Genomic DNA, 26185 nt, shown 5'->3' with positions numbered 1-26185 from the left:
GTAAATAAATATTGAAAAGAAAAATCTAGAAAAAAAAACCCCAGTCAACGTGCACACTTGCACAAAAAGGTTGTGCTGTCCAGCAAACATGCTTAGCAACACAAACACACATGCATACACAAATATACACAAGTACACACTGACCCAATCAATACGCAACCCACACGCAGCAGTTGACGGCGCTCGCCAGTAAAAAAAAATTTGCGCTCGAACAATAAGAGCAGATGGACACGATAACGCTAACGACGACGACGAGGGGCACGGCCGGCTAATGTCATTTGGGCCGTTTGGGGCGTCGCGAGCAACAGTTTAGCCGCGCTTGACACTAAATCACGGCCATAAAAAGGGGCCCCGTTACGCTTCTTCAACACCGGTCGCCGGCTAATTGCTTTTAGTGTTGCCGCTCTCTCGAGATGGGAAAAACGGGCCGGCGCTCGTAATGGGAGCGCTGTCGCTGCTTATTAGCCGCGCCGCTAATCTTACGACCTTTACCCCCCCACCCCTCACTTGCCCAGCCCCGGCGTGCAGTCCTCGTTCTCGTTGGCCTTGTTTTGCCAGGAAAAAAAATAAAATATGCATAAATGCTACAAATTGGTTACATAAGGCATAATGATTCACCGGTGCCTCTTAACGAGGGCGGCTCGAGTTGCGCTTGATTCAAAACAGATGAACATTTTCACCTTTGGGGTCAGAAGTGGGATGACTCCCCGTGTGTGGGGAAAGTACTACAGTATGACATGCTCCAGGTCAGAAGTGAGAAGTGGGATAAGCTGCAGAAGGGCGGTGTAGTGTGACCGTCACAACGGCGTGTGTAAGCCACTGTTAGGATCGGTGACAAAACGGTGTCAGAAGTTGGACGCTCAAATGAAAAGGATTGTGAAATGGGGCTCCAGTGTGGGATGTGGGTGGAAACGAGAAGAAATTGGTGGCTGTGCCGACTCTACAGGGATTTGTGGTGTACAAAATACAGTACACAGGTCAACATTTAAAAAAAGGAAAACTTCCATCCATTTTCTTAACTGCTTACTACTCACAAGCATAATACAAAAATAATAATAGTAATAATAATAATACAGTATACACACACTCACACACAGTGGGAGAGAAGCGCAGAGCGGGAAGATTTGCTCCTCCCCCCCACGGTGCCACCAGGTGTTCAATCCAAATGTCAAATCGGGGAAAAGGGCCCCTCCGTTGGGGCAGCCAGGAAACAAGCTCCGCCTTCCTCCTTACACAATTGATATATGACATATAGGATAATGGTGTCCCAATTTGCACAACTAAAAAGAAATTTCATTCAATCTTTTATTATCATTGAGGCTGATGAGGAAATTGCAGGTGCATTCTGCACACAGTGACACCCATTCGAGGAATTGGTCATAACATGGATGAGGATCCCGCTTCTGACACCGTTTGTCATTGACCCACGAGGAGTGGTTGCATTTTTTTAGGGGCAAAGTCACACTAAACAGTAGCGAGTGCATGTTACACATGCTCATAACTCACAAAGACGCGATTCACGACGGAACACCCCACTTCTGACACCAAATGTCACATCCCACTTCTGACACCATGAGCCTGAGGGTGAGTAACCTCAGCACACTCCTTGAGGTGGGCACTTTGTCTAAGCCAATAACCTTGTACAGTATCTCATCATGGAAACAATGCATCCCACTTCTTACACCAAATGCCAGAGACATTCTCCGGATTTGTACACACAACCTGGATCAGAAGCCGTCTCTAAAAAATGACGATACCAAAAAGTCCAGCCTCTTTCACACATTAGGTTGATCATCATCTCAGTGTACTTTCCCATACGGCCAACAGTCCCACTTCTGACACCATGAATCTGGGGTGTATAAACAACCCAGATTTACATGCACTCTCGCCTGCCTTGCAATTTTTACTTCCGTGTGTGCGTGCGCGTTAACTGACCAGGTTTGAGGTTCCTCTCCTGCAGCACCGACAGCCACTTGGCTCCAGTGCCGAAGATGCTGATGCTGAATAAGAAGAGGACACAAAAAGATTCCATTAGGGGACATTTTCTTTTATCAGGAAAAAAAAAAAAAAAGTATATTTGTATCTGTTTCCGTTTTGCAGCAATTAGAAAATAGCTAAGTTTCATCATTATTCACAAATCTATTTAGAATTCTGAGAAATAGAGCTTTTTTTCAACATGGTTGATCTCTTATACTGTGCTGACACCTGCTGGCCGTTTTAGTAATAACTACAACTTTTTCCTCTGCAGTTGAGAGGCTGCATCAAAGCCTTCTATATGCTCTAGCATTAAAGAAAAAAAAACAGATTTTTTTAAGGCCCACAGAATATTGTGTTGCTATAAAAACATGGAATCTACCAAAAGAAAAAAGATTAGAGTCAGCAAAAAAAGTATATTTGTATCTGTTTCCCTTTTGCAGCAATTAGCATTAGACTATAGCTAAGTTTCATCATTATTCACAAATATATTTAGAATTCTGAGAAATAGAGCTTTTTTTTCAACATGGCCCTGGTTGATCTCTTGTACTCTGTTGCCACCTGCTGGCCGTTTTTGTAATTGCTACCATTTTTTTTCACCTGTTCTCTGCAGTTGAGAAGTTGCATCAAAGTCTTCTATATGCTCTTGCATAAAAACAAAACACACAAAAAAACGTATAAATACGTCTTTGGGACACTTAAAACGTGTAAAATAGAACGTATTTATACATTTTTGGGAGCAAATGAGTTCATTGTCTTGAAACTCGATTGTGGAACCCTACAGCTTGCATTAATCCCTAACCCTGTCTTGAAACCCCAATTTAGAACTCTTGACTTTGTACCCTAATCCCGTCTTGAAATGCTGTTTGGAACCACAAACCCAATCTTCAAACCCTAATTCTAAAACCCTGAATTAAAACCCTAATTTGAAACACTAACTTTGAGCCTTATACCTAATCTTGAAACCCTAATCCTGTCTTGAAATCGTAACCTTGACTTGAAACCCTGACCAAACCATAATCCTGGTCTGAAAAACGAATCAAAACTCTCATTAAAAACAATATATTCAAAACCCAGCATTGACTTGAAACCACAACCTTGTCTTAAACTGAGAACCCAAGTCTTTAAACCCCTTGAAACCCAAAACCATGTTTGAAACACTATTCCTGCCTTGATAGCTTGCTGAAATCCCTAACCCTGTCTTGAAACCCTAATTTGGAACTTTTAATCCTGCCTTGAAACGCTACTTTGAAAGACTAACCCGGTCATCAAACCCTAATAAACTGACCTAAAACTTTCAATTTGAAACACTAACTTTACAATCTAAACCTTGTTTTGAAACCCTAACCCTGTCTTAAAAGCCAACTTTAAAACCTTAAACCTGACTTGAAACCTCAGTTTAAAAGGCGAGAATGTACGTGATAAAAAAAAAAATAAAAAAAAGGTTTGTTAGGAAGAAAATGTGAACGTGGTCCTCTCCCATTTTTTCTAAATTTTTTTTTGCACCTGATCTGCCATTTTGTCTCTTGAAACGTGAACTTCACATCAATGAGCAGCAATGAAACCAGCAAATGAGGCCGTGAAAGCTGACATTGATGTTGCCGATATCAGTCTTTCAAAAGAAAGAGCAATCACAATCCACACTTTCAACTTTCTTTTTGCCCACTCGGATCCACTCTTAACATTTAAGACAAATAATCTCTCCCGAGATGTTTATCAGTTTGCTTAACACTTTATCGGAAGATTCAAACGCAACAATAATGCTCTAAATTCCACCTTCTCTTTTTTTTTTTTTTTGCAGATTTTGAAAAGTTCAGGGTGCATTCTGTCACTACCTCTTTTCCCAACTCATCGGGATCTAGCGTCGTCTATCGGTCACGGTATACGTGCTTAAAAATCTATAAACGGAGTTTGTCTTTCTAATGAACCCCGGAAAGAGCTGAAATGAGACAAAAAATATTGGTTGTCATCATCATCATCATCATTAAAATGGCTGCCTTCTTGTCCGTTTGCAGGCATGGCTGAGAGATTTTTTTTGTTTTTGTGGGTCTCCTCCTGATTGACATGCCGACAATGCTGCTCAGTGGAACATGTTTCAGCGGCTGAATTTTCAAAAGACAGGAAACGACTTGTCCGGGAAAACGGCCTAGAACGGTCACTTCAAACCAAAATGGCAGACGTCCCATGACTTTTCAGGCAAAGACTTTTTTTTATTTTTTTGCGGGTCCAAAAGTCACATCACTAAATAAAACTGCCTTCACGCGTTCGATTTTCAACATGAAAACTTAAAAAGAATCTCCTGTCTTTTCAGACTGAGGTTGTTTTCAGGATCTCCACATGATAGACATGTCGACCAAATTTGCAAAAGCGAAACTGACTGAAGGTGAAGAATTCTGAAAACCCACTTAAAAAATAAGTTCATTTTTTATTTAACTTTTTTTTTTTTTTCATGTATTTATTTTGTATTTATTTTCCACTATAAAGTAACCATAAAATGGTGACTTCAAACTTCCTATGTCTTTTCTGGCAGAGAATCTTCTTGGGGATAACCACTTGAGTAGCTGATTTTTTTTTTTTTTAAACTAACTAATTTGCTTACAAAAACATATAAATACATTCTATTTTACACGTTTTAAGTGTCCCAAAGACGTTTTTTGTGTTGTTTTGTTTTGTTTTTATGCAAGAGCATACAGAAGACTTTGATGCAGCCTCTCAATTGCAGAGAACAGGTGAAAAAAAATAGTAGCAATTACAAACACGGCCAGCAGGTGGCAGCAGAGTTTAAGAGATCATCCAGGGCCATGTTGAAAAAAAGCTCTATTTCTCAGAATTCTAAATAGATTTGTGAACAATGATGAAACTTAGCTATAGTCTAACGCTAATTGCTGCAAAACAGAAACAGATACAAATATACTTTTTTTTTTGCTGATGAAAGGAGGTGTTAATCTTTTTTTTTGGTAGGTTCCATGTTTTTATAGCAATAGAACACAATATTCTGTGGACCTTAAAAAAATCAGTTAAAATCCAGTAAAATAGCCAGGAGCTGCTTCCGTAAAAATGGCTACAAGTGAATGAGTTAAGATGTTCATTTTTGGACCTTCGGAAACAGTCCAAAATTTATGTATTTATTTATTTATTTATTTTTTTAAAGTCATTCTAGATGCTGATCAGTTTTTTAACATTTGTCATAAGATTTTATTATCAGACAATCTAACTCGGACTACACTTTTTTTTTTTTTAGGGTACTATTAAATCATTTGTTCCCAAAAATGTCTAAATACGTTCCATTAAAATGTTTTAAGTGTCCCAAAGACGTATTTATACGTTTTTCATGTTTGTTTTTTTTTATGCTAGAGCATACAGAAGGCTTTGATACAAACTCTGAACTGCAGAGAACGGTATGATCTTATTTTTTTACAATATCGTGACCTTTTTTTTGTATCGTCAACCTCCTCACAATATTATGATAATTATCATATCGTGACCTTCAGATCGTAATATCGTACCGTTATGTTTGGATATTATTACATCCCTAATATTTTTTAGTTTTTTTTTTTCTTTTTATGCTAGCGCATATAGAAAGAAAGCTTTGATGCAGCCTCTGAACTCAAGAGAGCAGTTGAAGCAATGATAGTTATTACAAAAACGGCCAGCAGGTGGCAGCAGAGTATAGGAGATCAGGAGACTGCCTGGTGGAAGGCATTAGAAATTACAAATTCCCAATTGGCGCCCTGTGGGCTCTCTCCCATTTGGCATAACCCCGACTTTCAACTTAATAATCAGTCGTTCCATTTAAGCCTATGGGAGCAGAAAGGAATTACACACCTTCATCATCTTTTCTCAGATAATAAGTTTATATCGTATACAAACTTGGTCCAGAAATATGAAATAAAAAAGGGAAATTTCTTACATTATCTGCAAGTTAAAAATATGGTTAAGAAACAAATCCCAACACTTCAGGATACGCTCCAACTGCCTGTCTTAGCTAAAGATATTATAAAGCTTTCTCCAACAACAATAAAGAAAATATCAAAAATATATAAGTTATTTTTATACACAAATAAAACGTATTTACCGACTTTAAAATGGGAAAAAGACTTGTCTATAGTTCCGGAACCAGACTTTTGGACCCAAATCTGTGAAAATGTATTTAAAATGACCAAACAGACAAATTTGCAACTTATCCAATATAAGATACTTCATAGAACATATATTACACAATATATGATGAAAAAAATGGGACTCTCTGACTCCGACATTTGTCTCCAGTGCTCACAAAACACTGCCGATACTTATCTTCATGCTTTATGGTCATGTACTCCAGTGCTGCATTTCTGGACTAAAATCTTGGAAAAGCTTGCTGATATATTAAACTGTAGGCTTCCTTTATCTCCAAGATTGTGTTTACTAGGTGACTTAACAATAACTGAGCTACCATGTAAACAATCTCAATCTATATTTATAGCCCTTACTATTGCTAAAAAAATAATCCTTGTCAATTGGAAAAATAAACAATCTCTAAATATCGACCACTGGTTAAACTTACTAATAAATTATATCTCAATGGAAAAAATCTCTGCCTTAAATAAAAATCAAGTATCAAGATTTAAACAAATATGGTCTATGTACATAGAATATTTTAATCTCAATTTGGCAACTTAATCCTGCCAAGATTCTGCCTGTTAACGAGAGCCACCACATCGTTACAACTTCTGTTTTCGCTGCTTCTGTATTTGGTATTTTGTATCTGATTGTTTTTATTTTTATATAGTCAGGAACCTAGTTGCTGCTAGTGGGCTCGAGCATACCACACTATACGACACTATACTCAATAACTCCTTAAGATCTATTTCTAGTGGGCACTAAGCATCAACACTTGGTGTTACTGCATGCTAATTAGTCAATTTTCTTGACGCCGTCCCCTGTGGTCGGGCGGGGGTGGTTCTGCCCCCCCCCGTTGTCTGCTCGGTGGCGGTTGCGTCTTGGCCGCTCCCTGGGCCCCCTGTGGGGTGCGGTGTTGGGGTGCTTCCCCTGGTGCCCGGGGCGGTGCCGTCCCGGCGCGGTCCGCTGCTCCGTGCCCGGCGGCGCGGTTCGGGGTGGGTGGGCCTCCGGTGTGCCCCGTGGTTCCCTCTCCCCTCCCCCTTCCTCCCCCCCGTCGCCTCTCCCTCCTCGCCTCCTCCCGCCCATCCTCCTCTGCCTCCCGGTCCCTTTTCCCTTGTCGCCCTCCCTCCCCCCCCCCCCCCCCCCCCCGCCTCCTGCCCTGCAGCCGCCCTTTCGCCTTCTTGTCGTCTTCTCCCCGCTCCCCCCCCCCCCCCCCCCTCCCTGTCTGCCCTGCGGCCCCTCCCCCTCCCTCTCCCTGGGCCTGGGGCTCCCTCCCCGGCCCGGGCGTCGGGCTCCGGGGGCCGGGCGAGGGTTTGGGGCCTGCCCCACTCCGGTATAACTCCTGGCGCCCCGGGCGGGCTCCGGTGGCCGGTGGGCTGTCCGGTAGCCCTGCTGCGCTGGCTGTCCGCCCATTGTGGTGCCGGGTGGATGAGGTGGGGGGCGGGTGGGGGTGGGGGTGCTGGGGGGCGGGCGTGCCACCTACACCCGCCGGGTTGGGTGAGGCCCCGCTGGTCGCTCCTCTTACTCACTTCACTAGCTTGCACTATACACTTTGTAAATATACACATAGGGCACACAACACATTTCTTGGTGGGGTGGGGAAGGGTGGAAACACCGTCTTCACCCTTCAACTCCCCTCCAATTTTAATGCACCTCACGTCCAAGGGGAGGGGTGAGTTGGGGCGGGGAGCCATCAGAGGGGATGGACTGCAGTGCCTGGCAGCGCTGTGGTCCCCCCCATTTGTGTTCCTGCCCCTCCACTTTGTCCCTCCATTCCCTTTTTTAATGCACCACACATACACATATTCATTTTTTTTGGGGGGGATACGGGTGTGTCGGAGTAGGGGAAAATTTTTTCCCTCTGCTCCGACTCACCTGCTCCCAATTTTAATGCACCACACGCACACACTTGTATATACACTGGGTGGGGCCACATTCACGGTGTAAGGGTAGAGCTCGCCAGTCGGCGAGCTGGCGGACTCAGTAACAGGGTTAGGTGTCACTAGTACTCTGGCGTGACGACCGGGGCCTCTCCCCACCGGGCTCGGTGTTCTGGTGTTCCGCCTTCTCCCCTGGTGCTTCCTCCTCTGCTTCCCCCCCTCCCGCCGCTGTGCAAATCTCGCGCGGCTGGAGGTGGGGTGGGCACATCTTCCCTCTCTGCGCTGCTGCCCGGTGCCGGTTTCCGGGGGGGGGTGGGGGGTTCTCGCGGGGGGCCGGGTTCGCGGGGGGGGGGGGGGGCGGCCGTCGGGGGGGGGGGGGGGGCGGCTTGTTTGGGGGGGGTGGAGGTATGGGTGGGTGGGGGGTTGGGTGCTGGGGGTCGGGGTGTGTTCGGGGGTTTGGGGGTCGGGGGTGGTGGGGCCTGGGTCGTGGTGGATGGCGGGTTTGGGTGGGGTGCGGGGGGGTCGTGGGGGGATGGGGGCTGGGGACCGGTGGGGCGCTGTGGGGGCCCGCTGGGCCTCGTTCTGCGGCCTTGGGCTCGGGGGTGTGGGCCGGGGCTGGGGCGGGGGTGTTCCGGGTGTCTGGGTCGGCTCGCCGACCGGTGTCCGCTCGGGTGGCTTGGGGGTGGCCTTGGTGCTGCCGCGGCCTGGGGATTCCGGGGGGGGGGGGTGCTCGCTTTGCTGGACCGCGGTTGACGGCTTCTTTCTTTGGTGGTGGTCCTTATGCATGCCAGATCCGTCGCACCAGCATCTACTGAAACTCAACATAAGTACCCTCTCCCTCCCACAGCCCCTTGAATCAGTTGGTGCTGGTGTCTGTGGTTCTCACTTTGCTTTATCTATCCTTCCCTCCTTCCTCTCTTTAGTTTTTCCTCTGGTCACTTGAGATCTTAATTTATTAGAAGTATGAGGTTTCTGGGGTTGGCATAAGACTCTGGTTTTGTAACCACGCAGGAGGGGTCTTGTTGGTGCTGGACTTCACTTTGATGGATTGGATGTACTGGCTTCTATGGATCTCACTCTGCCTTATCGATCCTTCCCTCCTTCCTCTCTTTAGTTTTTCCTCTGGGCTCTTGAGATCTCGCTAAATTTGCTGGAATTTAGAGGCTTCCGGGGTTGGCGTAAGACTTTGATTTTGTAATCATGGGGAAGGCAGGAAGTGTTTGGTCGGTGCTGGATTTCACTTTGATTTACCTTTCTTTTCTCTTTATTTCTTTTTTTTTCTGACCTTTTCTCTGGTCTCCTGACCATTTAAATCTCACGACTCTGGCAAGATTCTGAAGTACCTGGTTAAGGCGAAGGGTAATGGGATATTTATAAGGTTTTAGGTGAATGAATGAGTATAAATTTATACGTATTTGCACGCACGCACACGCACGCACGCACGCAAACGCACGCACGCAAACACACACACACAAAAAAAAAAAAAAAAAAAAAAAAAAAAAAAAGAGCAATGATGACAAGACGTTGAATCGGTAAGACTACCGAATGAACAATTCTGAGCTCTTTTATTAAAAAAAAAAAGAAAAAGAAAGAAAAAAAAAAAAGAGTATAGGAGATCAACCATGGTCATGATGAGAACAAGCTGTTTCCCCACAATTCTAAGCAGATTTGTGAATAATGATGAAACTCTGTTATATTGTAATGCTAATTGCTGCAAAACGGAAACAGATAGAAATACTTATTTTATTTTTTTTTAAAGGGTACTATTAAGGATTGCCCCCCCCCCCCCCCAACCCCCCTCAGCTCCCAAATCCCGACTAAAACGTGCGCTGCGGTCAGCAAAAGTGTGATGATTTAAAGGTGGCGCGCTCCAAAATGGCACGTTAACCGTCAGCAAAAAGAACGTCGCCGTCTTTTTGGACACCGACGGCAAACTGTGGCGGAAGACGTGTCAGGTTAGAAAAGACAAGAAAATTGCTGACTAATGAGCTCCTTTGACATCTCGCCAGGAAATATGAATTTTTGGATTTATTGGATCTTGTTCGAAAAGCTGCCGCCGCTTTAATTGATTACAGCGATGACGGAACTTTAACGAGACGGGAGGTGAAGGTGTGCATACTTTTTTTTTTTTGGCAGAAATGACCGTGGAGAGAAGCTTCCACCGTGGCACCAAGACAGATAGGAGCTTTTAAAGCGGGAGATTTTTTTTTTTTTTTTTTAACCAATTAGGGCGCAGACACATTTCCCAGATCGCAGTTTCCACCACGGGGGGGGAGTGGGTAAAGCCCTGTGGGAGCGGCTGACAAGAACATTTTTTTTTTTTTACACCTTCGTCCTGCGAAGGGAGGTTGGAGCGTTTAATTGGGGCTAAATCTGTCAGAGCCTCCGAGAGGGCTTAAACTCACAGTGAAGCTTCCCCGGCGTTTGATTTGGACTTCCACCGCTCCACTTGCCTTATTACGTCCTATAATTGGCATTTGCAGCGACTCACACTTTCTTTTTTTGCCACACATGTTGATGAGGAATCTCTTAAAACTCTTTTACTGCCACACGTTATCAAAAAAAAAAAAAAAGAAGAAAAAAAAACAACCCCCACAGTGCGAGCCGATTTTGAGCATTTTAACTCATTTTTAACTCATTTGCTCCCAAAAACATATAACTACGTTCAATTTTAAATGTTTAAAATGTTTACGTGTCCCAAAGACGTATTTATACGTTTTCTTATGTTTTTTTAATGCTAGAGCATACAGAAGGCTTTGATGCAGCCTCTCAACTGCAAAGAACGATTGAAGAAATTGTAGTTATTGCACATGGCCAGCAGGTGGCAGCAGAGTATAAGAGATCAACCAGGACAATGTTGGAAAAAACTCAATTACTCTAAATTATAAATATAAATTATAAATATAATTATATATATATATATACATATAAATAGATTCGTGAATAATGATGAAAATTAGCTATATTCTAATGCTAATTGTTGCAAAACGGAAGCAGATAGAAATACACCTTTTTTTCCTGATGAACGAAGAGACTTCAATCTTTCTTTTAGTAGGTTCCATGTTTTTATAGCAATCGAACACTGTGGACCATGCAAAATCAACCAATTTTCAGTAAAACAGCCAGGAGCGAAGGATATGAGTGAATGAGTTAAAAGGCAAACAGAATATTGTGTGCTTTTACTACATATACAATGTGGGTACCAAATGAAAGATTGCATTCCATTCTTTCACGAGAAAAACAAAGTATGTTTCTACCTTATTCCGTTCTTTAGTAATCACCACTTGAAAAGAGGTCATTTGAGTGACATTGAGCAAAAAATTGACAAGATAAACAGAAAACAAGCTTTTTACTTTCTCCACAACAGTCACTTTGACATGTATATTTTTTTTGTTTAGTGACGGTCTATGAATTAGGTTTAATGTGACAAAGGCTTTGATCATTCTCATCATCCTTGAAAAAGTTTAGATTTTATCACATTCCGTCATGTATCATTGTAATTCCATACACCGGCAGCCCATTGGCTGGCCATAGTTGGTGTTTTTGATTCCACAACCCATTGACCAGGCAGTGCTGCACTTAGACGTTGCACTTCCCATTGATTAAAAAATAAATAAAAAATTAAAAACGTAGTGGACATCATTTAACATTTATGGTGGCATAGATCGTGATTTTACTAATCGTTATGAAACGTTTTTGGCGGTCAAAGAGTGAAAAGTAAAAAGTCTTTTACGAACTGCCATCTTCATCACACAAGAAATGTTTGGTCGGGATCTGTTTGGATGGCGAGTCGTCAACTTTGGCCGCCATGCTCGGTCGACCGTCATCTGGAATTTTGTGTCATCTAGCGGTGGGAACCTGTGTGTACCTCATGGTACGATACGATACGCGATACAAAGCTCACTATAACGATCTCACGAAATGACGATACCGCGATTATGGATATATTGGCTTCTTGAGAATTTTTGGGAGGCCTACTCATGACAGAAATGTGCAAAACTTCCATTGCTTAAGGAAACTGGATCTGAGGGCTGATTTTGTATTATTTATTTATTTTTAACAAAGGAGGAGTTTATAAAACGCAATTTTGTTTAATTTTTTTTTTGCGGTCGACTCATGGTAAACTTATATGGGGAAATTTCATGTTGCTAAGTTTACAAAATTATTCAGAAACGGTAGCATAGTGTGGAGGACCAAAACTGCCAAAATTCTAATTAAATAAATGAATGAATAAATAAATAAATAAATAAATAAATAAATAAATAAATGATAAAAGTTCAAATAAAAACAGATATAAAAAAAATATATTTAGAAAATTATATATATATATATATATAAAAAGTTTTTTATTTTCACTTTTAGTCATTTATTTTAAATTTTGTGTCCATACTGCCAAATTGAAATGTTATTCTCAAACGAGGGGGAGGTCCTAAGCGTGTCTTGGGTTGGACTATTTATTTATTTTTTTTTCTTTTAATATAATTTTCAAATTATATATTTTTGATATGTTTTATTTTCACTTTTAGTCATTTATTTAGTCATTTATTTATTTAGAATTTGGGCAGTTTTGGTCCTCCACAGCATTGAACTAAAAATGGCTAATGGTCCATTTTCAGGCATGGCTTCTCGAGACTTTTCTGCGGATCTATACTCATAATCGACGTGCCTACAAAATCTCATGCTGCCAAACAAAACTGCCTTGGGGGTCTGTCTGAATTTTTCAACATGATTTCAAGAGGCTCTCTAGAAAATCAATTTGTGTGACTCACCTGGGCCAAACGTAGCAATTTTCCCACACCTGAAAAATGGATGCCACTTCGAGTGCGTTTCACTCTTGTGATGCAACTCGTGGCGCCCTTTGCACTCTCACCCCATCGACAGATAAGATGAAAATGGATGGATTTGAACCTACAGAGTCAATCTCATCACTGTCTTTTTCTTTCTTTTTATTGGGGGGGGGGGGGGGGGGGGAGTTTGACATCAACGGTTACCATAGCGATCGAAGGCTGCTCCGGATGATCGGAGGAGACATTACGCAAGAGCGAGCGGCATTATCTTTGACTTGACATTGTTTGCTCTGCACCAAATCCGATGGCCCCGATTGGCTTTTTTTGTTTTTTTTTGTTTTCTCTTCGTCTTTCTCCGCTCGACGCTCCAGTGAACGCGTCCCGCCCGGTCATGCCTCACCTCGTATTTAAACAAGAGCATCCAGCAAATCAACATCCCCTGAGTGGGAACAAGTGCAAATAAATACTTTGTTACTCAACTACATTTTTCAGGTATCTGTACTTTATTACTTTTCTGTACCATATTTCTTTTTTCTGTTGACTTTTTTTTTTTTACTTTTTATTTTCTGCATGTTAAAACAAATATGAACTTTTTGTTGTGGGAAGTCAACCTTAAACATTTCTTGATAATACTGTTTTATGTGACCTAAACACGACATTCTGATGAATATTCGATTTCTAGAATACGAGTTGTGCAGCAAAAACTTGAAGTAGGAGTGCAGCATGGGCACTGTGCAGTAGGAAAATCTTTTTTTTTTTTTGGGACAAAAAAAGAAAATGTTTAAATGTAAAACAAAACATGAAGTAAAATAAAATTCTTTGAAACACTAATTATTCATGTTCCCTTTGGATGAAACATAATTTATTAAATTACCTTTTTCAAAATTTAAAAAAGGTGCAAATGTATAAATTAAATAACTCAAAAATGAGTCTTAATAATCTTTTTTTACGATTATACTTATTTTGTAATTGTGGAGTGTAATAAAAATAAAATAAAAAATTGAAATTGTAATTGAATTTACATTCATTGCACTGCCGTAAAAGTTGGTTTTCTACTTCCCACTGTTGTTGGTTAATCAGTGACATTTTTCGACTAACAAACCTCCAATCATCACCCGAGCCATTCCCCACGTTTTCTCATTGGCCCCGCCCACATGACTCCCACGTCTTCCAGTGACACCCCCAAAGTCAACGTGAGCCCGCTGGATTGCTCACTCACCCCAGCGTCTCGGTCAGGTTCCACAGGACGTTGGGAGTGGGCATGAGGGGCGAGCCATCATACAGGACCACCGAGGCGCCCACCGCCAGCGACGACACCAGCCAGTTCCACATCATCCAGCCCGTCTGACGCCATACACGCAGTTAAGAAACACAACATGATGGCAATGAGGGCCCCGTCGTCGCAACAACCTACGGTGGTGTAGTAGATGATGACGTCACTGCTGCTCATGTTGCCGTGCAGAATGTGTTCTTTAAGGTGCTGGATGAGGGTGCCCTGCACACACAAACACATGCCAAATTACTGTTTTATAATCAACGAAAAAACGAAAACTAAAATTCAAAAAACAACTGTTAACGAAATAAAATAAAAACAAAAATGCTTTTTTCACTCATTCATTCCCTTCCACGAGTTAACTCGGGTATTTAATCAATGCTGCTCAGCCAGCCCCATTCCGAATTAATTCGGGTTTTGTGTTTTTTTGTTTTTTTTAATGCACTGGATGTAGAACCTCGTGCAAGTCCCCAGCAAGTATTGAGCTGAAAAAAATAATTGTAATGAGGTGTAGTTGCCAGCAGATGGCCACAGTAGCTTTGATCAGAGGAGGGCCAGCATGTAGGGGGAGTAGAAGAAGCCGTTAATTATTTTATTTTTTTGCCATTAATTATATATATTGTTTTGTTTATTATAAAAGTGTTTTTGTTCATCATATATGCTATTTTTCATTTGTTTTTCAATTAAAATTATTTTTTACCATTTATGTATTATAAAGCACATAATATATTTTTTCGTTTATTCTAAATATTTTTTCATTCATATAGTTTTTTTTATTGTAAATATTTTAATGCTGTAAAAAAAAACTCATCACACACTATACACTGTAATACACATTTTTAAAACAAAAACTAATACTCAAACTAACTAAAACTAAGCATTTATTAAATAACTAAAACTAATTTTAAAAAAACTAATTAAAAAAAAACATCCTGAAAACTAATTAAAACTAGCTAAATTAAAAAAAAAAAAAAAAAAAAAAAAAAAAAACTCAAACAAAATAAAAACTAACTAAAATTCCAAAACTATAACAACCCGCTTCAGGTTTCTTTGATAAACACTTTTTGCGGGCTGATACCAAGATGTGTATTAAGTACTCACTAATACCGTTTGTTGATTGGATTAATCAAATTTCACAAATAAGCACAACATTTTATTTCGTGGCCACAAAATGCACTGTGTGGCCCGTTTCTGGAGTAAAGTTTTTACTTTTAAACCATGGGTAAGGCTATTAAGTATGTATTTCAAAAATGACTTTCAAAAGACGGGTAGGATTTTCACCCTCCTCCCATGTGTCTGATAGAACTCTGCTGCCCTCTGGTGGAAAATGTCAGAATGGCAGGTACATTCCACATAGAGATGCTCCAACATCATAAAACTTGGTACAGGGACGGTCTTTTTTTTATTTTATTCATTTTTTTTATTTATTTTTTTTTGCTCTCCATGCATAGTATTGCCAATATTGTGTTTTTTTTCTCACCCCGGCTGAGTGGACCATACACTTGGGAGCTCCCGTGGTCCCCGATGAGTACATGATGAAAAGCGGGTGGCTGAAGGGCAGCTGCTCAAACTCCAGCTGGGGGAGCTGATCACCATCACCGCGACCGGACGCCAGGAAGTCGTCGATGAACACGCTGGACCAAAAAATACAAACAAATACATCCAAAATAGATACACAGCGAAGTGATTATTCAAACACACGTCAGGTTATTATTAAACCTGTCAAAACAAAAAGCTCACTGGCGAAATGCTAACATATAATGTGAAGTGCCATCGACGGGCTAACGGAAACTAGCATAGATGTCACAGTTAAAAACCTACACACAGAGAGGCAATAAATTAAATAAATAAAAAAACAAAAAACGTAATGTACAACAAAAGAGAAATTATCAAACACCAAAAGTTCAACAAAACTATATCATTTTAAAAGCCTGTTTGCTTAATGCTAGCAACAATGCTAAACAGAGAGGGCTCACGGAAGTTTGCATATGTCACAAGATATTTTCTGACCCTTCAAACAACTGCAACTTTACCCACACACATAAAAACAGCATACCACAAAAAGATGCTTAGAAATTTACACACCAAAGTGTTCATCCAAAAAAAAAAAGCCCACTAGCTTTATCCTAACATATAATGCTGTTTTCGCCGCCAAGGAGATTAGCATCAATGTGCAGGTCGTTATAAACCTTCAAACAACTGCTACTTTTCACACAAGTGTATACAAACACCAAAAGTTCAACACAACTATCAATTCAAGTCTGCTAGCTTAATGCTAGCTAAAATGCTAAACAGAGAGGGTTCGCGGAAGTTTGCATATGTCATATTTTCTGACCCTTCAAACAACTGCTACTTTACCCACACATAAAAACAGCATACCACAAAAAGACACTTTGAAATTGCACATTTATACGCGTTCACCCAAACATTATCGTAAAAAAGTCTGCTAGCTTCATGCTAACTTATTATGTTATTTTAGCCGCTAAGGGAATTAGCATCAACGTGACCGTCGTTATAAACCTTCAAACAACTGCTACTTTACACACACCTCCCCACACACACCCGCACACATGTATACAAACATCAAAATGTTCTTTTGAAGTCCATTAGCTTAATGCTAACATATAATGCTGTTTTAGCCGCTAAAGTAATTAGCATCAATGTGACAGTCGTTATAAACCTTTAAACAACTGCTACTTTACACACACACACGTATACAAACACCAAAATGTTCTATCGAAAGTCCATTAGCTTAATGCTAAGATGTATTGTGAATTACCATTACCAGGCTAATAGAAATTCGCATTGATGTTACATAGCCCCTAATTTGCAACTATATGTAAGTGAGCAAACCTGTTGGGGATCTTGGAGAGGTCGACGTCTTGTCGGTCACGAACATATGGAATCACCACCACCTTCTGCAGGTCGGGAAGACCTACGGGACACAGGCGCACACCTTCGAGATTTTTGTTCTTTGCACACAAAAGCTGTATGTTACTGGTATTTACTTGGTTTTGACACACAAACGGGGTTTCAAAGTAGGAATTGAAAAAGGGAGTCAGGGATTCGGGCTTCAAATTGGTGTTTCCAAACCTTTGACGACGCAGGTGAGCTTCTCCAGGTGGTCGTGCGTTTTCCCATTGTAAACCACAGCGGCGACCGACAGCAACAGCTTGGGCTGGATTTGAGAGAACCGGTCCAGAACGCCCTGGCAACAACACAAAAGGTTTTAAACAAAAGTGTTGCGGTTTCAAATGAGAGTTTCAATCCAGGGTTGAATATAGAGTTTCATGCCAGGGTTTGGGTTTTTAACTCATTCCCTCACAGCCATTTTCATTGAGGCAACCCCCTTCGGTCCTGTTTTACTGGATTTTGACTGATTTTGCAAGGCCCAAAGAATATTGTGTTCTATTGCTATAAAAACATGAAAACTAATGTTTTCCGTTTTGCAGCAATTAGCATTAAAATATAGCTAAGTTTCAACATTACTCACAAATCTGTTTAAAACATTGGGGAAAAGAGCTTGTTGCAACATGGCCCTGGCTGATCTCTTATACTCTGCTGCCACCTTCTGGCCGCTTTTGTAATAACTACCATTGCTTGCAGCATTCTCTTCAGTTCAGAGGCTGCATCAAAGCCTTTTGTATGCTCTAACATAAAAAAAAACAAAAAACAACAAAAAAAAACAACATAAAAACGTATAAATATGTCTGAGAGTGTATTAATATTTAAAATAGAACGTATTTATGCATTTTTGGGAGCAAATGTGTTCATGAAGTAAGGATGTTTCAAAGGAGGAATTTACACCAGGGTTAGGGTGAGAGTTTCACATGAGGGACGCTTGTCTGGGTTGAGGTTTTAAAATTAGTGTTTGAAGTCGGATATGGTTATAAACAAAAGTTAGGGTTTTAAATTAAGGTTTTGCGCCCCCAGGATGAGGATTTCAAAGAAGGGTTTCAAATCAGGGTTAAGGTTTTGAACATTAGGGTTTCAAGCAAATGTGCGCAAAAATTGTCATCAAGTAGGAGTACTGTTACTTTAGAAGACTACAACTAGGGCTGTGCAATTAATCAATCGAAACTCAATTACAATGTCAATTATTACACTCCACAATAACAAAATCGGCATAATCATAAACAAAAATAAAAAATTATTCTTACTAGTTTTCAGTTGTTTAAATTTATATATTTGCACTGTTTTTTAATTTTAAAATGATTAATTTAAAAAAAAAATTTTTGGTCCGAATACTAATTTTCCGTTGTTTAAATTTATATATTTGCACCTTTTTTTGTTTTATTTTAAAATGATTAACTTAACAAATATTCTTTGGTCCGAATACTAATTTCCCGTGGTTTAAATTTCTATATTTGCACTTTTTATTTTATTTTATTTTAAAATTATTAATTTAAAAAATCTTTTTTGGTCTAGAAGTAACTTACTTTGCTTTTTTCTTATACCTTTGATTAGGGACTTTTAAACAGCTTTAATTAAGTGTTTTTTTAATTATTATTTTTATTTTTATTTTTATTTTTATCATTAGTTTGTAACCTATTTTCATTTATTTTTCTTCCTCTGAATGTTAACTACTGTTTCTTGATGCTTATGTGTTGTCTTTCCTCGTGTAAAGCACATTGAGTTGCCTTGTGTATGAAATGTGCTATACAAATAAACTTGCCTTGCCTTGCCTTGCCTTACATATAGTGTTTCATATAATTTTATTTGTCTTAATATTTTTACATGTTATAAATCAAATAAATCATTTGAATAATCGTGATTTCAACTATTACCAAAAATAATCATAATTATTTTTGGTAATAGTTGAAATCACGATGCTCAAAAATAATCATGATTATTTTCCATAATCCAGCAGCCCTAACTACAATTCAAGTAAAAGTAATGAGTAGTACTGAAAATAATTACTCAAGTTAGTGTAAATTACTTCTTTTTTGCCATCACAGCAAAAAAAGAAAAAAGAAAAAAGAAAAAGAAAAAAGAAAATCTCAATGTGCAAATTGAAATTTTGTTCTGATCAGAAATTAAAGTAAAATAAAGTAAAGTAAATAAATAAAGTAAATAAAGTAAAATTATTCTCCAGTTACTCAGTACTGGAGAATAATTATTAACTTGTACTCAAGTAATTGTGTGTATGATTACTAGTTTTTATTTTGACTTGAGTCATGTTATTCTATCTGTATAGTAACAGGACATTACTTATATCCAATTTGTTGTGCCACTATTGTCCAGACGAGGCAAAAAAAAAAAAAAAGTTGCTGCATTTGAAAGCTCAGAAAAACAGCACATACATATCAAGTTATATTTTTATATGATCATATTTATACAGATTTTTTGGGGGAAAAAAACAACAACATATATTCTTGCTTACATTAACCCCGAAGTCAACAGAGGTGGAGCTCCAAATGGCGCCGATGCTGGCAGCCGCCAACATGGCTTCCACCGCGTGGACGCCGTTGGGAAGGTAACCTACAAGCACACCATGCGCACATTCACGCAAATTCAGACCAAATAAAAATAATAAAGAAAAGAACAATATTAATATTAATAAGATAGACACCATCTAACAGAAGCAGCTTAGCTTCTGTTATATGGCAGCAATCTTATCATATTTGATTTTATTGACGTTGACAAACAACCGTTTAGTAACTTCTGGGGTGACATAACACTGGACACCGTGCGAGCGAAGTGCTACTGCATGGAATGAAAATGCCACCATTCTGCTCGGTGGACTCATAAATGATTTACTGACACAATTAATAGAGCAAGCACCCTTGTGTGTAGCTGTGTGCTAGCTTATCAGCTAAGTGCTCATATATATATCGTCTCCATAGTAACCAGGAAAGTACAAGGACATTGCAGACATCGCTTTTTCTACATGAGCAGTTTTTACCCCGTTATTCAGAGGATTGGTCACCATCACCGCATAAAATCATCACACAACATTTTTGAACATCTTTTGTGTAATTCTACCGCTCTAACGCTTGCTTTTGCTTTGATGTGACGTTTATGGCATTTGCTGAGCGTCCGGCCGTTTCATTTCGTACCGGATGAGTCAACACAGCCACAGGGACAAAAGAAAAAAAAAAATCCCACCCTACACAAATATTAACCTTCCACGTCGAAAGGTGCGCTGAAACGTGCGCTGGCAACACAACTGACTCACACACAGACAAATTTTGGTTAGCATTGTTAGTAGCGTTAACATTTGAAATCTGCTTCTTTATTTATTTGCGTGTTTGCTGTATCAGACGTGATTATTTGCAGCGTGTTGGACATTTTGTAAACCACAAAATTGTTTATGTTTAGCTTTTAGCATTAGCCTTGCGAGTTGACAATTTAGTGTGTCATATATTTAGTCAATCTATCACAAAATGGATGGGTTTGTTTTTAGCATTAGCATTAGCATAACGAATGTATGTTGGACATTTGTTTTGTGTTTTGCGTTTATAGCATTAGCAGTCTTAATTTATTTGTTTGTTTGTTTGTTTGTTTGTTTCAGTTTACGCCTCATCGATCTGTCGGATACATTTTGGGTGTGTCCGAGTTGTTTTCAAGGACAACACTGTGTTTTTGTTTAGTTTGTTTTGAACATTAGCATACATAGTCATCTTCTTTGTTGTTTCACATTTACATGACCCCTGTGTCAGACATTTTGTCCATTTTGTATGAATTAATTCTTTTTGTTTCATTTGTTAGTAGTATGAGCATTCAGAGTTGGATTCTTCTCAAGCTTCTTCTCAAACTTACTCGAACCTCAGGATCAATTGACCCCGCGTATATCTGCCGCACACATTTTGGGTGTGTCCGAATTTTTTTCAAGGACAAGACGGTTTTTGTTTGGTTTGTATCGAATGTTAGCATACAAAGTCATCTTGTTGTTGTTTCAAATGACCCCGGTGTCAGACATTTTGTCAATTTTGTCTGCATTGATTCTTTTTGTTTCATTTTTTATTATTATTAGTATTCAGAGTTAGATTCTTCTCAATGTGTTTGACGATCAACTTCAAACATGGTGGCTATTTTGTCAACCATTCCGTTGATTTGTTTTTGTTTTGTTTTTAGAATTAGCATCAACAGTTAGCTTCTTCTCAATGTGTTTGAAGGTCAACTTCAAACATGGTGGCCATTTTGTCAACCATTCCGTTGATTTGTTTTTTGTTTTTGTTTTGTTTTTAGAATTAGCATCAACAGTTAGCTTCTTCTCAATGTGTTTGAAGATCAACTTCAAACATGGCGACCATATTTATCAACCATTCCGTTGATTTGTTTTTATTTTGCTTGTAGCAGTAGCATCAAAAGTTAGCTTCGTCTAACACTTAGGACATTTTGTCAATGACAACACCAATTGTTCTTTTTGTTTCTGTTGTTTTTATCTTCAGCATGAGCATTGTAGAAACTCACCCACAACTCTGTCTCCCGTCTGGACGCCCATCTTCCTCATGGCGGCGGCAAACAACGCCACATCACGCCTCAGTTCCCGGAAGGTGACTTTCACAATCTCCTCGTTAGCCTCAGCTGGGGGAAACAAAAAATAAAAAGATTTTTTTCTTTCCCCCTCTATGAATCATTCAGTTAGCTTACATTTAGTGATGTGGGATCATATTTTTTGAGTTAAAATTAGTACTTGCAGATACAGTATTTGCTGAAAATGCAGATGAGAGAGTAGCTGACACAAAAAAGTATCAACCATAATTACACAGTCTATCAATGCGATACCAAGTGCCGTACAGCACCGGTACTGCCGACACTGACAAACAAACAGCAAGAAAGTGCAGCAGGACGGCACTGGCAGGTAACAGCGGCCAATTGATGGAACCGTAATTACATTAGAGCTGCACAGGGAGGACACTAGTGCCACTGCTAGCTATCTTTAGTCAGCCCGCACACCGATTCATTCCCGAGGGAGTTCATGTAATAAAGGCGACGTACATCGATTGCCTAAAAGCATTGTCAGATAATATAAAGTAATAATTACATCTAAAATAAACAAAACAAAAAACAATAGAAAAGCACTGGTAAAATTTGAAACACTAGAAACAAAAGATAATGAAAAATGTTAAATATTTTTTTCAAAAAACTTTAAAAACAACTCGGCAATTATTTAAAAAATAAATAAATAAATATTGTTCCTCGGGACTGAGTCCTGGATAGATATTAAAAAAAAATAAAATCACACCACCCTGGGGAAAAAAAAGAAACCCTTTCCTAACTAGACTAAGTGCAATTTCTGAACAAATTGTGTGGGAATGCTGAAAGCTGAATGCTAATAGCTGAATGCTAATGAAGTAAATTGAAGGATAACTTATGTGAAAATTACAACGTAATTAACTAGTAATTACTAGTACTATTAGTACTACTACAAGTAGTAGTAGTAGTAGTCGTAGTAGTAATTCCTCAGAAAAAGAACAAAACCATCCCATTAATTTTGGGGGAGGGTGCCATCAGAATGCACAAAACAATAAATAAAAATAAATGAAACATTTTATTTGGCAATATGTTTACCGCTGGATGATTTTGTTGCTTTGTAGTTCCTAATATAATAATAAAAAAATAATTGCCAAAAATGAAAACCCCAATCATTTTCTCCCGATACCGATCAGCTGAAAATGACTCTGTTTCTGATAACATGATAGGGATCGGGACATCCCTACTAGTAACTAGTAATTACTAGTAGTAGTAGTAGTAGTACGAGTAACTAGTAATTACTAATAATAGTAGTGACTGTGTCATTGAACATTAAATTGAATGCAATAAATAAAACGTATGATAAAGGAATAATGTAAGATAAATTGTTTGTAAATTACAAATGAGAAATTGTAAATGAAATGTAAATGAGAAAAGAAAAGTTGAACTGCAGCCAGTATAAGGCAGGTTTCGAACCCTCGCCTCCTGTTTACTGTTCCATGTGCTGCCGCACTCTACACTGTGCTCTGAGGACATTGTGGCAATGCTGACAATTCCCACGATGAAATGTGTCTTTCCAGTGTGTGTAGTGTACTCACTCGCGGCATAAAGGGCCACTTTGTCCTGCTCGGCGTGTTTGAGCAGGTTCTCCGCATAGTTCAGGCGGGCGCCCGAAAACCACTCGGGAACGTCCGAAATACGCTTGGATACATCCACCACCTGGAATACACACGCACACAAACACACTTGAAGGAAAAAAAAAAAATCTCCTGTTTTTCTGACTAATTTTTTGGGGAGCTTTGTTTTTTGAGTACCGTATTTGTTTTTCTGTTTATATTTTTTTCTGTTTTACTGAATATTTTTTGCTGTCATTAAAAAAAAATATATATATATTCAGAAAAACAGGAGGAAAAAAAATATTATGAAAAAACAGAAAAAAATAATTAAAAAAAAAAACAGAAAAAAATAATTGAAAAAATAAAACAGAAAAAAATATTCCAAAAAAGCAGAAATAAAATATTTTAAAAAAAACATACAAAAAAAAACAGAAGCAAATTCTAAAAACAGAAAAAAATATTCAGGAAAAAATAAAAAAATATTTAAAAAAAAAAAACAGAAAAAAAAAATACAAAAAACAATTTTTTGCCCCAAAAAACAGAAAACAAAATTACGAAAAATTGCAAAAAACAGAAAAACAATTCTTCCAAAAAACAGAAAAAAAAATTATTCCAAAAAGTAGAGCACCAACTTCTGTTTTTCAGGGTTTTTTTTTTTTGTTTTTTGTTTTTTTGTTTTTTAACCTCTCAACTCCAAGTGACTTGTTGCAGACCACTGACCTGTATATATGACTGGATAGCAATTGGATAGGTGGGAGTAACAAGATGTGACTTCAACGGCTTGCACTCGCGTGTATGTGCTATCGACTATCCAGTCATATATACAGCTCAGTGGTCTGCAACAAGTCACTGGGAGTTCAGAGGTTTAAAAAATAAATAAATAAATACTCCGAAAAACAGAAATTGATGCTCTGTTTTTTGGAATATTTTTTTTTTTTCTGTTTTGTTAAATGTTTTTCACTGTTTTTCCTGAATACATTTTTTTTCTCCTGTTTTAGTAAATTTTCCTCCTGTTTTTCTGAATATTTTTTTCGGAATATTTTTTTATGACAGAAAAAAATATTCAGAAAAACAGAAAAAAATATATATACTGAAAGAAAACAAAGCTCCCAAAAATATTAGTCAGAAAAACAGGAGATTTTTTTTTCAAGTGAATGCAATTCATTTTCGTAGTACTATCCTTTTTCAAAATGAAGATTTATTTATTTTTATTTTTTTTAAGGAAGCGTAAGCTCCACTCACTTGGTGGTAGGGTTTGGAGCTCACCACGCCGCAGAAGCGCCACACGTGTGACCAGAAGTCGGCGTAGCAGTCTACCGACCACTGGTACAAGTCCCCGTAGTTGACTTTGTGGTAAGAAACACAAACATCACACAGGTCAAACGTGAAAAAGAAAAAAACAGCATAATTGCCCCCCTTTATCGCTACTTCACACTTGGAAAGAAAAAAAAAATTTTAAAAAGAAGAAAAAAAAAAAGTTTTGTGAAGGCTAATGATGCTACATGCTAACTGCTGCCGTGCACTTCTGGTCTGTACTTCTATCGACTGGGAAAAAATTCAACCTTATAGTAGTGACACACTACTTGCTGTTGATGACACCAAATGGAGGCAAAGCACTTTTTCTGGTTAATTCATTCCTTGGAAGTTGGCAACCAGAATGCCAAAAGTTGTCAAATGTACAGCGAGTGGACCCGTGCTTTTCATGGGGGATAGAGACTGGAGCAGCCCCCGAATTGGGAAAATCTGCATATAATCGATGAACGTTGTAACTGCAGACTGCAAATATATACATTTTTGACACCCAGCCCTGTTAAACATATATACATTTTTTTTATATGACTGTAGTCTGCAGTCATATAAAAAATGTATTTCTTTTGGTGCTAGCCCCAAAAAATAATTGAAAAAGCAGGTATATGCTAAACATTAAGTATACGGAAAGGCCAGGCCGATAACCGGTGCTAATATTCAGCATTTTGAAGAATCATATGGTTGACAACGGATCAATTTAAAAATATGTTAACTTCAGGGAAATATTGATAGAAATGTTCAGTTGATTTGAGCTAAGAGATGCCGCTGACAATAAAAGTTTAACATATTCAGATATTTTGGAAAATTGTATTTAATGTCAACAATAGGAAGCTATGATTACGTTATTTTTTATTTAACTTTTTATGCAAATGATCCTGGAGGGTCCCTAAACTTCATGTTAGTATTTTAAAACAAAGATGCCTTACAAAAACGACAATATGTTTGCAAAGGTCATTCAACATATGCTTATTAAAAAGAAATCAACAAAGTAGCCTGTAGTTTACTTTTTTTTTTTTTTACACCAACATTATCCCGTTTTGTGAAAATGAATATCGGCACCAATTTGAAAGCTTGACTATTAATATTTGGTATCAAGACATATCGGTAAAAAATAAAGAACAGGTTTGGCTCCCTAAAATTTTCTTTTCTAAAAGTGTGTTTTTGTTTTATTTTTAAATAAAAAACAAAATACTCTATTGAAAAACAAATCTGTGAAAAGCTGCCTAATCACGACTATCTGGTAATTAATTAATGCACAGTCAAGTTTTTATGTTAGCGATAGTTAGTAACGGATCAAACCCTAATATTGTGTTGTGTTGTTTATCATTATTATCGTTATACATAAAATGAAGTTATTATAAACCGCAAGTAAGGAATGATTGTCTGTTTTTTGCTGGGGTGGTGGTGGAAAAACCTGTTCCTTGATATTGCCACTGTCCGGCCTTGGAAGAGGTACAAAAGCGCCCACTTGTGTCCTGCACGCTTCATTCCGGCCAGTTAATCCCCGCAACGATGAAAGGGAAGATAAATTAAATCCACTTAACCCAATTCCATCCACAAGACTGACTCACCTAGGTCGAGCCCGTGCTCGCGGTTCACCTGCCGCCGGAATTGGTCCATCCGCGTGTCCCTCTTGGAGTCCGGGTACCAAAGCACCTTGTTGTTGTCGTCCGTCTCCATGATCGTGTCGCTCTTGTCTTTGGACATGTTTGGCGTCCTTTCACTTCGTGAATGCTACAAGCTAAGCTAACAGTCAGGTGGCTAACCGGCTCGTCCGTGTACTCCAGTGGGAACCTCGCGCGTGTGCGAGGCTGTCAAAGAAGTGTG

The 26185-nt window shown here is 39.0% G+C and overlaps 1 protein-coding gene across 1 annotated transcript in view; it reads right to left on the bottom strand.

The window, feature by feature from the left end:
• Window positions 1-26185, bottom strand: part of aacs (acetoacetyl-CoA synthetase) — a 44201-nt gene extending 18016 nt beyond the window's left edge. Inside the window, exons 1-11 of the mRNA XM_077522756.1 lie at window positions 25930-26185; window positions 24293-24396; window positions 23033-23153; window positions 21432-21545; window positions 19399-19496; window positions 17109-17223; window positions 16869-16950; window positions 15496-15649; window positions 14157-14237; window positions 13962-14086; window positions 1936-2000 (exon numbers count right to left, since the gene is read on the bottom strand). Of these exons, the coding sequence (XP_077378882.1) occupies window positions 1936-2000; window positions 13962-14086; window positions 14157-14237; window positions 15496-15649; window positions 16869-16950; window positions 17109-17223; window positions 19399-19496; window positions 21432-21545; window positions 23033-23153; window positions 24293-24396; window positions 25930-26065 (1195 nt within the window). The 5' untranslated portion in view covers window positions 26066-26185. The remainder of the gene's footprint in view (window positions 1-1935; window positions 2001-13961; window positions 14087-14156; window positions 14238-15495; window positions 15650-16868; window positions 16951-17108; window positions 17224-19398; window positions 19497-21431; window positions 21546-23032; window positions 23154-24292; window positions 24397-25929) is intronic.

Source organism: Festucalex cinctus, chromosome 5 (genome assembly GCF_051991245.1).
Source record: "Festucalex cinctus isolate MCC-2025b chromosome 5, RoL_Fcin_1.0, whole genome shotgun sequence".
Classification (NCBI taxonomy): domain Eukaryota; kingdom Metazoa; phylum Chordata; class Actinopteri; order Syngnathiformes; family Syngnathidae; genus Festucalex; species Festucalex cinctus.
Note: the sequence above shows the minus strand (reverse complement) of the source record. Positions and strands in the feature narration are given on the sequence as shown.